Genomic DNA, 14,067 nt, shown 5'->3' with positions numbered 1-14,067 from the left:
ATGGGTCAGGACAGGAGACACAACACTCAGGTGTGAATGGGCCCATTGACAATATTGGGATTTTCACCTTCAGTTTTAGAAATCGCATAGCAAAATATACAGGTGTGAATGGGGGCTTAGTATTTTTTGCCTGACTCTCTCAGTTAACAAGCAGCTAAGCAGAAGACAAAATCATCAGAATCACTACTGTCAACTGTGGCGTGCACCTGTTTTAAGAGACAATGTAATTTACATCTGGGCAGATAAACCCTTAAAATACTATGTATATTGTTCATGGTGGACAAGTTTTTAAAGTACAAAAGTAAAGCTGGCTATACACTAGATTTTCAAATGAACATTTGTACGAAAATTGTTTGTACATCCAATGACTGGAAAAATGTTTGATAGTACTACAAAATTGTTTGCTTTTAACATTCAGTTTTAGAGCCATTTCCCAAACAAAAACCACATAAATAGCTGGAAATTAATTTGTTCATGAGAAATGTTCCATCCTGTTCCTTTGAATTTTTCCATTACTGTGGTCAAAAACAAACATCAATTTGACCCCACTAATTTGAAAATTGAATGTTCTTAAAATGAAAAATTCTAGTAGTGTATAGCCAGCTTTAATTGTATAAATAAGGAGCTGATAAATAACCCTGCCCCATCTGCTTTGCTACAAAATTGGTAAATAATTATCTTGATATATCCAGGTCACAAAGTAACATAAACAGTAAACTATTATGTTTTCAATTCTACAAGCCATGTAAAGAATAGCCATACCAAATGCTTTTACCTGTCCTGTATCCTGTATTATTGAGGTACACTGCAAATGTACGAGGTTCATGTATAGCTTGCCAAGATGGAGAGGAACAGTTCTCATTGTTGGTATAAATATTGTGGTTGTGGACATATTTCCCAGTCAGCATAGATGAGCGTGAGGGACAACACATGGGAGTGGTCACAAAGGCATTTATAAAATTTGCACCTCCTTCCTCCATTATTTTCCTGGTCTTGTTCATCACCTGCAACGAACCTGAAATAAATAAAAATCTTTGCTAATGTATAAACCATTTATGTGCCATACCAGCATCAAGGACATATGTAGCGTGACACAATTCTAACTTCAAACAAGGATATTCCGGGAGCACAAAATATAGCCCTTTGAACAATGAGTGTTGGTTCCCTTAGCCCTTCAAACTCCACCCTAAATCAAAACTGCACTCAGCTGTGATACATGAAGTAACAGATAAAAGTCTGTGGTGGCAAAGTACTCCTTCCTGCTTCTTCCCCCTCTCTTTCCATTGAGATAAACTTGTGTGATTGGCAGAACCAAGCATGCAAGTTTATGGAGTACTTTAAAACCCTCTAAAACGCTTTAAAAAGTGATATTAAAGGGTATTTCTAAAAAAAGAATTTTATACTTATCTGTTCTGTGGAACAATATTGCACAGAGCAGTCCCCCACTGGCACTGTCTGCTCCTTCTTCCTTTGGGGAATCCTTAGCAAGCTATATGCTTTGGGGGCATCCGTGCATGCGCAATCCCAAGCTGGGCTCTGTACGTCACACAGCATCAGTAAACCATGACCCCACACCCTCCTCATAGGAGCTTGAATTACAGCAGCAGGAGCCTATGGTTCCTGCTGCCCTCAATGTCTCCTGCGAGACCAGGAAATGGAGGAGCGGTGCTGCAGCCAGACAGTGCTAGAGTGGCAAGAGGAGTGAGGTAAGTGTTTAGAAATGAGGGAAAGCCAGGTAGTGGGAAGTTTTATTCCCTAATGCAGAGAATGCATGAAGGTTAATAAAAAAAAATTAGACTTTAGAACTCCTTTAACTTTACAGCAGAACTTCACCCAAATGGGGAAATTCTGCTCTTCCCCCGCCATATTTGGGAAAATGTTTTTTTTGGGGGAGTGATCTTGTACCCACTCCCACTATCTGCTTGGATCACCTAGGCAATCTGGTAGTTCTCTTCCCCCACTCTTTGCCTGCAACCTTCTGAAATATGTCACAGGTCTCAGAAGACTGTGGGACCATTCACAAAGCCTCAGCATGGCTGGGTCATGCACAGTGGGCAGCCGGCTGCAAAGCTGCAGGGAGTTATAGCCGGGTTCCCACAATTAGCATGATGGCGCCAGTGACCTGAATACTTGTGAAGAAACTGGTTTGGAGAGGATAGCGCTGGATCCTTGGACAGGTGTTTGTGTATTTACTAAAAGTCAGCAGCCACAGTTTTTGTAGCTGCTGACTTTAAATTTTTTTAAAAAGTGACTGAAACACCAATATAAGGCAGTTCAGTCATATTAATATGCCCACTAAAATGGGGTACAGGGCAAGTACAGTTAAAAACTAACCCTACAAAAAAAGCAAACCACATGTTGTCGTACCATGCATTGTAGTGGTAGTATTGATTATATATTGGGGGAGCTTTTCATAAATAATTATCTTGATATATCCAGGTCACAAAGTAACATAAACAGTAAACTATTATGTTTTCAATTCTACAAGCCATGTAAAGAATAGCCATACCAAAAGCCCCCAGGCCCCCCCCCCCCCAGTTTGCTGTAATGTCTTCTTCTGTAGAGTGGGGACAGCCACACACTGATCAAAATTCAGGCCAGCCCCTGCTGAACCTGATGAATTTCAATTAGTGTATGGCCAGCTTTACTCTTGTTCTAAAGAAATATGTCTGTAGTTACATTTTATGAGAATCGTGTATAAATAATACAGCAAGTCAAATGTAGTACTGAAATCCAGTACACAACAATAGTAATTACAATGTACCTTGAACTTCTTTGATCACAACACAAACAGCAATGTAAATGTTTACAGAGTTGCCAAGATAAGGCGTATAAAAGTCCTCACCTAACTCTACATCCTGGTCATCGGTCAGAACCAGAATAATATTCGGTCTGATATTCCTCCTGTCCACTGGCATACGTCCTCGAATTCTTCCCGCTTTCAGTGTTGAGCCGTAGCTTGCTAGAAGCTCCATATTCAGAATCATGAAAAGAAGTGCAAAACAGTAATACTTCATTGTAGAGGTGACGGTGGCTCTGCTGTGACTAGATGATGCTGAGTGTCCCTTCTGCTATTTGGAGGCAATCTTTTGGCTGCAAGACAATTATTAAAAAGTCATTTTATGCCTGAATATGCCCAATTATATCAGCATAAATTTACATGAATTAAAGTGTGACATAAATGATCTCCTGGCCAGACCAAGAAATAGCTATCACCGGTGATTAGGTAAGGGAACAGCTAAAGCACTCAGGAGAGCAAAGTGTAAACTGCACTCATTACAATAGGTAGACAACATAACTTACCTGTATGATTACACATTTATATATAGAGCTCCATGTAATTTAGCTAAAGTATAACCATGTATTTGTCCTGTTTATATTCAGTGATAACATTTTCACAGAACATGTCCACAATAGATAGAATTACACTAAAGAGCTTATTCCAAAGGGTGTGCAAAGAACAATAGTAAGTTGCACCCTCCACAACCAATGAGCTTTAGGATGCAGCATTTTTATTCTGTTTTCTAACTGCCAGGCCCTGTTCACATTATTGCGTAGTAGGAACAAGCGTTCCCGCTATGTGATTTTGACAGCTTGATTTTTACTTGATTCTGCATTTTACATAGGGCAGGCCATTCACTTGAATGGGCTGCCCTATGCATGCTTGCTGCCCAAAAAGAACCTCCTGCTCCTTTTCAGGTCATAAGCTTCACACGATTTTCAGAGTGGTTTGCCACAATTGCTGTGCGCTCCTGTTTCACGGCAGAATTACATTGCATTTGGGGTGCTATTAAAAGATAATGGTACCAAAGTGCATGCCGCACATTGTACTGCAATTGCCAAATGATTTGGAATCGTGTAGAATTGCAGCAATTCTGCCCAAGATTTCAAATCACTCAGGTCCCATGTACTCAGGACACTTCTGAACGATGGAAACTGACTGCTGGAAAATGTGGGTTAAAAACCGTCTGTTTAGTCGTGTTTGCATAACGCGTTTATGCGTGTTTATGTGCGTTTGCGTTTAGAAGCGTTTTTTCAAGATAATCACAGGAGAACCTCCCAAATGCACCGAATGCACTGAAAAGTTGTAAATTATTAACTATTTCAGACTTGTTTTAGAGAAATACAGAGAGTAGAAGCAGAGACAGCAGTATGTGTTAAAATTAGCTTAGGTGTGAGTTGCTCATTAACATTTCTTTTGTTTCCAAGGGTGGGAAAGGTGTCTGGTGGAGTGAGTCATTAAGGCCATCTGGCAGGGGGTAATAATGAGGAATTTGAGGTGTGAATGGTCATTAACATATCTTTTGTTTCCAAGGGTGGGAGAGGTCTGAGGTGTGAATTGGTCATTACAATGTGTGACAAGCTTGGTAAGAACATCCTGTTTTCAGTGTTTTGTCCATCTGAGTACCCTGGCAATTAGCCGCGTTTCCAAGAGTTTTGCGTTTGAAACGCTGATAAAATCGACTGCTGAACGCATGTTTTCTGCGTTCAAAAAAAGACTGTAAACTCAAATGTCTGTAAACGACTGTAAACGAAGATGTGTACATGGACACATAGGAAAACATTAGGGTGAGTTCAGGGGCTGCTGAAAAAAAGCGTAACAGCTCCTAAACATGAGTTTATCAGCTGCAGTGTACATGAGCTCTAAGTGTGAAGAGCCTTTACTGAATTTACTGAAAAATATGCAGTTGCACTGGGATCCTGGTTCCTGACAAATCTTGCTGCTTATACCAACCAATAAAGAAGATCTAAACTATTTCCTTAGCTATTTACCCTGTGAAGCTGCATGTACAGTTGATGTGAATGGGACAAAAAATACTAGGCTATTTTCTCCCCAGGTCAAATTATATTCTTCATACAGTCTCTCGACCTTTTCAACATGGAGGAACCCTTGAAATTACTTTCCAATATCAGGGAACCCCTAATAAAAATTACCGTATCTACAACTCATGATACATTAGGGTGATGGTCAGTGGGAAGAATGGTCCTTACACTGGTGGTCATTGGGCAGAATTACTCTCTTACACATAACTAAAAACATCAATGGTGTCAGTGGAAACTTATCTGAGAGGTAGAATTTGCTCATTGCTCCATGAAACCTAGGGTTCCATGGAACCCTGGTTTAGAAAATATGCAATAGTGTAATGGTTAGTAGGAATAATGCTCCTTACATTTTTCATCATTGGGAGGAATTACCCCCTTACAGATAGCTAAAAAGATCAATGGTATCAGTCCAAATTTATCAGAGAGGCAGAAATTGCTCAAGAAACCCCCAGCAACCTCTGGAGGAACCCTAGTTGAGAAACCCTGCAATAGAGCAAATTAGGAAAATACTATATTATAGCCACTGGATGGAGCTGGAGATCATAGGAAACATGTTCAGTATCTATGCACCAAAATCTGGCCAGTTCAACAAGAGCGTGGAGCTCGTAGACACTGCTACTGCAGCGATTGCCCACACCAAACGGCTGACCTGATGTGTTCAGACTGCAGCAGGGCAGACAATTGGTGCAGGATCCAGAAGCAAGTGGAGATCACTGGAGTAGCAGCATCTACTTCAGTGATTTCCAGCTCCCAGGGGCATCAGCCAGACATGGTATACTATATACACAGTTACATCGGTCCAAACTGGACCCATGTAACTATGTATAAAATATCCATACCTGGACTTCTTCTTTAAAATATTGAATGCAAACACAGCCAAGCAAACAGCATTTTCAGGAACCAGTCAGCAATGGTAGCCTACGTATTAAACTCAGTGCAGACTTTTCTTCAAGATATGCAAAGGTATAACAAGGTAACTTGACATAGAAAAGCCTTTATCCTGAATGCAGTTAAAGGGGGTGTGTAATTATCTTTTTATACACATCTGATGTCTACATGACAGACAGTTTAAAGTGCAATGGGAAAGTACATACAAATAGCAAACAATCCAAAATCAGTATTCACTAATCTGATTAGTGATGATTAATGATGAACGTAAAACAGTTCTCTCTGGGTGGCTGCTATGCATAACTAATAGTTTACCCCTGCCCTTTGTACTATTTGATGAAATAATTCTCAGCCTAACAATTGTGCACAACTCCTGGAATGGTAAAGGGCAAGTTTCAGTAGATGGACTCTGGCGCAACAGAGTTGATTGATGATGTGATCTGAGATGAAATACTGTGAGCCCGACACTGATTGACAGCACTGACAATCAACATTCGCACTACTGAATCCCCAAACTTTCAGAGCTGTCACTCATCTATTAAGATTGGTAGAAACTCCAGCCTATACATAATCCGCAGAGCCCCAGATCATCCCATAATGCTCTCTATACAAACCCACAATTTTCACTGCAGTCCTCCTTGCTGCTTGTCACTCTGGAAGACGTATAACTGGACAAATCTGCTACACCATGACTACTGGGACACTCTCTGGTGCTGTTAAAACTTTTTTTTGTACTTAATTAAAAAAAAAAAAAATCTAGTAGATGTTAAATAATCTACTCCAATCAATCACATCTATGTTCCATACTTTACATGGAAAAAAGTTTTGGGGAGTCGCGTACCTCGGCTTACAAAAAAGGAGCTGGCTGGAATTCATTACATGGTCAGCAGTTCAACACCTGAGACATTCTGCAAAGCAGTGTTTCGATATGCAACATTAACCTGAATCAGACAAGCAAGCAGAACTAATTAAGTGAGAAATATCCATCGTTGGAATACTGAGGGGGTTTAGGATCAGTGTGGGTGTCAGGTGAAAAAAAAATCTCTTATATTTCCAAACCAAAATGAAGTTTTAGTAAAGTGCTATTTGGCTGTTTATATCAATCAGTGCTGACCATAAACCCAGGGAGGGTACACATTTAAACACTATAGGCAGATATCAAAAACAATTAATTAGAAAATGTGTTTTTATCTACAATTATCATAAATACTCAGATCTATCCTAAAGCTGAACTCCAGGCATCAAAAACCTTTATTTAAATATATTCATCAATAGCCACAAATTATATAAATCCACTTTGTGAGCACCAAATGTCTTTGTAAGTCTATATATTACCTTGTGGAAGTAGCAGTGGCACGCCTTGTGCTGTACATGTAGCCTGTGCAGAGAGGGACCCAGAAAACCCACCCACTACAGGCTGTCTGCAGAAAACCACAGGAGAGGGCGGAGACAAGACCAATCACCCTGCTCAGGAAGAGACGGAAGCACTGCCAAGTCTTTATTACAGGAAGCCTCTGCACAGAGACACATTTCCATGCAAGATTACTGAACACCTCTGAAAAAAATACACAAACCACACAAAATTCAGCTAATGCCTCCTGTAATTAGCTGCTTCTATAGCAGAAATACTATGGGCAAAATCACGGCCTCAGCTGTCAATCATTGGGTCTTGGCTAGTGATTCCCCACCAGCACCCAGCGATCTATGAGTATTACCGACGGGGGAGAAACCTGTATGTAAACAATACAGATCTCTCCCGTCAGCTCTTGCACACTGCTTTGTATGGCTCTGCATAGCAGAGCCATACAAAGCAGTGTGCTTACAGTAAAGCACACACACAGCCCACATACTAAAACAGCACACAGTTAACCCTTTGATCCACATGTTAACCCCCTCCTGCCTTGTGCCATTAGTACAGTGTCAGTGCTTTTTATTAGCACTGATCACTGTATTGGTGTCACTGGGGATGTCAGTGACACCAAGTCAGTTCCCCCCAGTGTCAGAATGCCCGCTGCAGTCCTGCTTTAAGTCACCGATCGCTGCTATTCAAATACCACCGAAAGAAAGCTATATTTGTGGGAAAAAAGGACGTAAATTTCATTTGGGTGCATGACCACGCAATTGTCAGTTAAATTAACGCAGCACCGTATTGCAAAAAATGGCCTGGTCAGGAAGGGGGTAAATCCTCTGGAGGGCAAGTGGTTAGGCAATATTTGCTTGTCCTAGAGTTCAACTTTACAATCAGTCTTCAATGATGGACAATCCATTACTGAAAACATGCTTACAGAAGGTGGGAGCAGAGGAAAGACTTTATCGGGGAACAGCTGATTTTTTTGCCCAGTCATGGGCATGGACAGGCTGTAGTGCCTGACTATTGTGTCTGGCAGGATGCATGAATCCTAAGACCAGCTGAATAAAATTACAAATTCTTTGGCAGGTATTATCATAATTATATCATGTATTGACTTCACTGTACGCACAATTCTGATGAATGTTTTATATGTTGGTTGGAGCACTGATAAAGGGGGATCGGTTAAACCACTGAAATACATTGGGTATTGTGTTTACTCTGATGATTAATGAAAATTGAATTGGACTCTCTAACATACAGTACATATGCACTCTCTTCACTCTAAATATATAAAGGATGATAAAGAGTATTGTTTATAAAATGCGGATCAATGAACACTTACATTATTAAGACTGGTATATGCAGTCAATTTTTCTCCCTCCACTACATCATGCTGATTGATAATGAAAGCTCCCAATAACTCATGACAACAATTCTTATTTTTTTGGCTCATATCTTCTCCATAGATGACATGCTATGGATATAGAGTAATGAAACATTGATTCCAATTTATAGAAATCTTGTGCATGAACAATGACATAGATGCATTTTTGTGCATTCATGGGACATTTCTAAACGCACACAAGTTCATGTGATCATTTAAAGTGTATAGGTCTTACTGTGTGTAAACTGAGCTTAGGTGGATTCAGTCTTAGGCCTGGTTCACACCTATTCAGTTTGCGTTTGATCATTTTCTGCACTGCCTTTTGAAGTACATTTTTGCACATGCGCATTGATGCCTTTTTCATGTTTTTGATGCATTTTGTGTTTTTTGTTATGCTTTTTTTAGCCAATTTGTTGTTGGGCAGATTAAAAAAAAATGCAAAATGCGTCAAAAACGCATCCAATCGCACTACATGCTTTTTCTGCAGCATCTCTATTGAACTAAAAAAATGCACCGTTTTGTGTCCCTGACCCTTTCCAAAACTGCAGCGGCTAAAAAACACATAGATATGAATGTGTCCTATATGCAGTTCAGTTTTGGCCACCAATTCACAAAAAGAACATTAAGGAACTGGAGAAAGTACAGAGAAGGGCAACCAAACTGATAAGAGGCATGGAGGAGCTCAGCTATGAGGAAAGATTAGAGGAACTGAATTTATTATCTCTTGAGAAGAGGTGATTAAGAGGGGATATGATCAACATGTATAAATACATCAGTGGTTCATATAGTGAACTCGGTGTAGAGCTATTCACCCTGAGGTCATCACAGAGGACAAGGGGGCACTCTTTACATCTGGAGGAAAAGAAATTTAATCTCCAAACATTTCTTCACAGTAAGAGCTGTGAAAATGTGAAATAGACTCCCTCAAAAGTTGGTTCTGCCCAGCTCAGTAGATTGCTTTAAAAAAGGTCTGGATTCTTTCTTGGATACAAAGAATATAACTGGATACTAACATTTATAGGTAAAGTTGATCCAGGGAATATCTGATTGCTTGTCGGGGGATCAGGAAGGAATTTTTTTCCCTGCAGGAGCAAACTGAATCATGCTTTTCTGGGTTTTTATGCCTTGCTCTGGATCAACTGTGTGTATTATATTATAACTTTTTTTTTTAATGGTTGAACTGGATGGACTTTTTTCTTTTTTCAGCCAGACTATGCAACTATGTAAAAACACATAGATATGAACGTGTCCCATAGACATCCATGTTAAATGGACTGTAGTGCGTTTTTGCAAAAAGAGCTAAAAACGCATTGGAGTCAACCAGGCCTAACTGCATAATTCTGTATGCCCAGGGGCAGATTAGATATTCTGAACGCATCTAAATGCATGTAAATGCACATAATCAGATAGATTAGATGCAGCTATATTTAAATGTAGGAGAAAGTGATCTGGGAAGTAAAAAGTTTGTTCCAAGACCAATTCTCCAGCATTAAAATAAAATAAATGCAGGAGGCCCATGTGAATGTAGTCTTGGAGGCTAGGTTTACAGTAACATGCTCAAATAAAAAAGCAGCAAAGAGTTGTAAGAGTCTTTATAAAAAGCTAATGCTTTGTGACTTCTGATATAAGGTTGGTTTCTCCAATGACTCTAATAACAGCAATAAGGAAATATATAAATTTTTGCTCCACTAACAATGTGATCATCACCGAAACTCCATTCACTCAGTATTTCAATGTTGATTTTAGAGTTTACATAAGTAAGTGAAGTTACATACAGTAATAATGACATCATTTAAATACATACAGTATATTTAAGTGCTGGTTCATACTAGTGCAACTTGTGATGCAACATGAGTCGCACAGAATCACATGACAATGGAAATCACATTACATTCAATGGAGCCGTTCTAATTAATGTGATTCAGCACAGTGAGATTTTGGAACAGGTTCCAGCATTACTTTTATGCAATTTACAGTGCAACTTAGCCCCATAAAATATGCAAAAATGCATTTAAGTTGCATTAAAGTTGCAGTACATATTCTCACTGAAAGTTGCATCAAAGTCCCATCACATGAACCAAGCCTAATGGAAACCTGTTAGGATATAAATATGGCAGCTACCACGTTTTAATTCCAGAGCCATCATCCATGCTTTACTACCTAGTGATTTTTTGGCCTGTCACTGCTGCTAACAGAATGACATTCTCCATGGTCCAAAATGTGTTGCATAAATCTGTGACCTAGACAAACAGACTTTTTGTATATGATGGCTTTTGAATTAATTTACCTTGCCCCACAACAAGGGTTTTGGACAAACAGCCCTGATGCAGGGAACACAGCCTTGAAATGTGTTGGAACATACAATTCTAAGAACAATAAACATTTCTGTTATCAAAACTGATATGACTTTTTTTCATTGAGGTCTTCTGACATGGAGTTGAGTGCTGGCTATATTGATTTGTTTAATGCACTACTTAGTGACTGTCCTGGGACAAGTATCCAGGTTGGGAATTCAGAATTAACTGGCTGCACAGAAAGGAAAACAGCACAGACAGGAGCATTAATTTTCAAAAACAACTCAGCAATAACAGCTTCCATTTTTCAGTCCTGACAAGTTCCCCCAAAAAGTCCCTTTATCTAGACGGATTTTCAGAAGCTGCACCAAGAGCAGACCTTTTGGATACAACCTAAACATAAACATAAAAGCTACCCAACATCTATACCTCATACACAGCAATTACCATCTAATACACTTCTAGTGACTATGGATGTAGTATCCCTGCATAGTAATATCCCTCACAAGGATGGATTAGCTGCATGTCACAGATCCTTATCATCCTCTCCAAACCACAAATAAACTGCTGAGAATGTTACACAGCTCATTGAATTCATACTTACACACAACTACTCTGCCTTCAATAAAGACATCTATCTTCAATGTATGGGCACTGCGATGGGAAGTAAAATGGCACCCCAATATGCCAATTTATTTATGGCTGACCTGGAGGAATAATTCCTGAACAGCATGGAACAAAAACCATACAGATACTATCGCTATATTGATGATATTTTCATCATATGGACAGAAGGTGAAGAATACCTAGAACAATTTTACTCACTGATCAACACTTTTCATCCATCAATCAAACTAAAAATGGAATACTCAAACACACAGGTCAACTTCCTAGACAACACAGTATAGGGATGACACGCTTCACACCTCAATATACAGGAAACCCACTGACAGATGCAACTACCTCCACAGTTCCAGCTTCCACCCCCAACACACGAAACGTGCCATCATACACAGTCAGGCCATTAGATACCACCGAATATGTTCTGATCCAAGAGACAGAGATACACATCTCGGGACACTAGCAAACTCCTTCCATAAGAAAGGTTACAAGGACAAAACTATCAACAACAGCATAAACACAGCCTTGAGAACACGAACGGAAAACCTACTTCAGTACAAAGAGAAAAAAACAAACAACCGTGTACCTCTAGTAATCACATACAACCCAGCACTAGAAGGGATAAGAAAAATAATCAAAGATTTACAACCCATCATAACAGAGGATGGAACTCTGAAAGAAATATTCCAGCAACCACCAATACTGGCCTTCAGACAACCCCCCAACCTCAGAAATAAACTAATCAGTAGGAAACTTCCTTCTGATTATGATGTCACAAATAATGGAAGCAAACCCTGCAATAAGAAACGCTGCAAACTGTGCAACCAAATCAATCCATCAAAAAGTGTCAGACACTCAAAAGGGATCTTCAATATTTCTGGCTCATACAGCTGCACCTCTAGTAATGTTGTGTACCTTATCCAGTGCAGAAAATGCAGCAAAAGATCTTATGTTGGCGAAACAGGACAGAAGTTGCAAAAAGAATGAATTTGCACAGACATACCATCAAGGAACATAAAGAAGATGACCTCTGCACACCTGTAGGACACCATTTTGCACAACCAGACCACACAATGAGAGACCTCAATATTTTAGTTCTTAAAGGAAATTTCAAATCCATCCAGGAAAGAAAAACTTTTGAACTAAGAATGATAATTCTATTTGACACAAGAGATAACGACCTGAATTTGGACATGGGATTCCTCACTCATTATCCAACAGTTTTATGACTATTAGCTGTAGCTTGACTCCCTCTGTGTGAGTGTAGTATCGCCCCCTCGCTTTGGCTGCATCTTATCTCTAACCTCTTTTTTTTTTTCTTTATCTCTTCTAACATTCTGCTGAAACTTTGTGATTTGTCTAGTACTGCTTGGACTTTGAAGAAGGGGACATACCCCGAAAGCTTGTCCTCAAAATTGTATGTTAGTGCAAATAAAAAAGTATCACGGACAGTACTCAATTGTTTCTGTTGCAAATGCACTAATACGGCTACAATCACCTCAAACATTAAATGTCATAATTTTTTGTTTAACTCGGGAATGTGCAGTACTTTGATAAAAAGCTGATTTTAATAAGCTGTCTGTTGTATTGCAGAGTTTGAGTGTCTCTGGACATGCAATGTACACAATACCAATTTTTATAATAAGGTGGTAACAGTTGAGCGCTGTCCACTTGTTTTCCTGAGTGCACTGCACTATTTAAAAGTGAACTTCAGTAGTCTGCACTACTGCACTGACATCGGTGATCTTCTTGGTTCACTACTTATTTTTATTGTTATGCAGGATTTTTATAGCGCCAACAGTTAGCTCAGCACTTTACAATATAAAGGGAGACAATACAGCAACGATACAGTTCAATACAAGAGGGTTAGGAGGGACCAGCTCCTTGGAGTTTACAATCTACTTAGCAGCTTCCTCCCTGCACACTGACCACAAGGCATCACTCTCACATCACTACCAACAATCACAAAATACCTTGTATTTTTTTTAAATGAATACAAAGCATTCTCTGATTGGATGAGGTGATGATCATGACATAACTGCTCCTTTTTTACACCTCGTCCAATCAAAACCAATACCTGACATTCAATGAAAAAATTACATCTGTGAATGGTGATTATGCCAAGCAAGGGACCAACTGTGGTCCATGTGCATAGGGGAAGCCACTCAACACAGGACCCAGATGATCATGCCCATAAGTGTGTGTAGCCTGTTGCATTAGGGTGTTCACCCTAAAGCTCAAACACATGTATCTGTGTGTGTCTACATATATATGGCCCTGGCACATTGATCTCCCTGCTGGCACAGTGGAAGAGAAGTGTGTGAGTACTTCTCATATGGCAGAGCTAGTAAGAGGAAGATCTTTGCCATCTTCCTGCCACCACACACTCGAGCAATAATGCTTATGTGGATGAGGTGAATAGGGTGTGCCCAGGCACATTCGGCACACCCTGTGTGCATGCCTATAATTCTGGCTATCACTGTAATATAGCTGACTACAACAGCGATTGTCACTTTCCCCAACAGTACCTCAGGTATGAGACATGCATACTTACATAGGTCCAAGCTGGACCACAGTAAGTATACAATAAAGATCATACCTGTAGTTAAGCTTTAACATTGGCAGACAATTCAGACTGGGAAGCGAAGGTCTTTTATCTAGATAACTTTATGGCAAGTCAACTGTGTGTAGAAAACACACCCCTG

General features: G+C 39.7%; 1 protein-coding gene across 2 annotated transcripts in view; it reads right to left on the bottom strand.

Moving 5' to 3' along the window:
• Positions 1–14,067, bottom strand: part of SULF1 (sulfatase 1) — a 206,381-nt gene that overhangs the window by 99,685 nt on the left and 92,629 nt on the right. For both annotated transcript variants that reach the window (XM_089654284.1, XM_089654285.1), the window contains 2 exons: positions 2,846–3,093; positions 776–1,015 (listed from right to left, as the gene is read on the bottom strand). In XM_089654284.1, coding sequence (XP_089510410.1) covers positions 776–1,015; positions 2,846–3,017 — 412 coding nt within the window. In that variant the 5' untranslated portion in view covers positions 3,018–3,093. The remainder of the gene's footprint in view (positions 1–775; positions 1,016–2,845; positions 3,094–14,067) is intronic.

The sequence above is a fragment of the Staurois parvus genome, unplaced genomic scaffold (assembly GCF_062004578.1).
Source record: "Staurois parvus isolate SC_StPar_1 unplaced genomic scaffold, SC_StPar_1.0 ptg000748l, whole genome shotgun sequence".
In the NCBI taxonomy this organism is placed as follows: domain Eukaryota; kingdom Metazoa; phylum Chordata; class Amphibia; order Anura; family Ranidae; genus Staurois; species Staurois parvus.
This window is presented reverse-complemented; position numbering and strand designations above follow the sequence as displayed.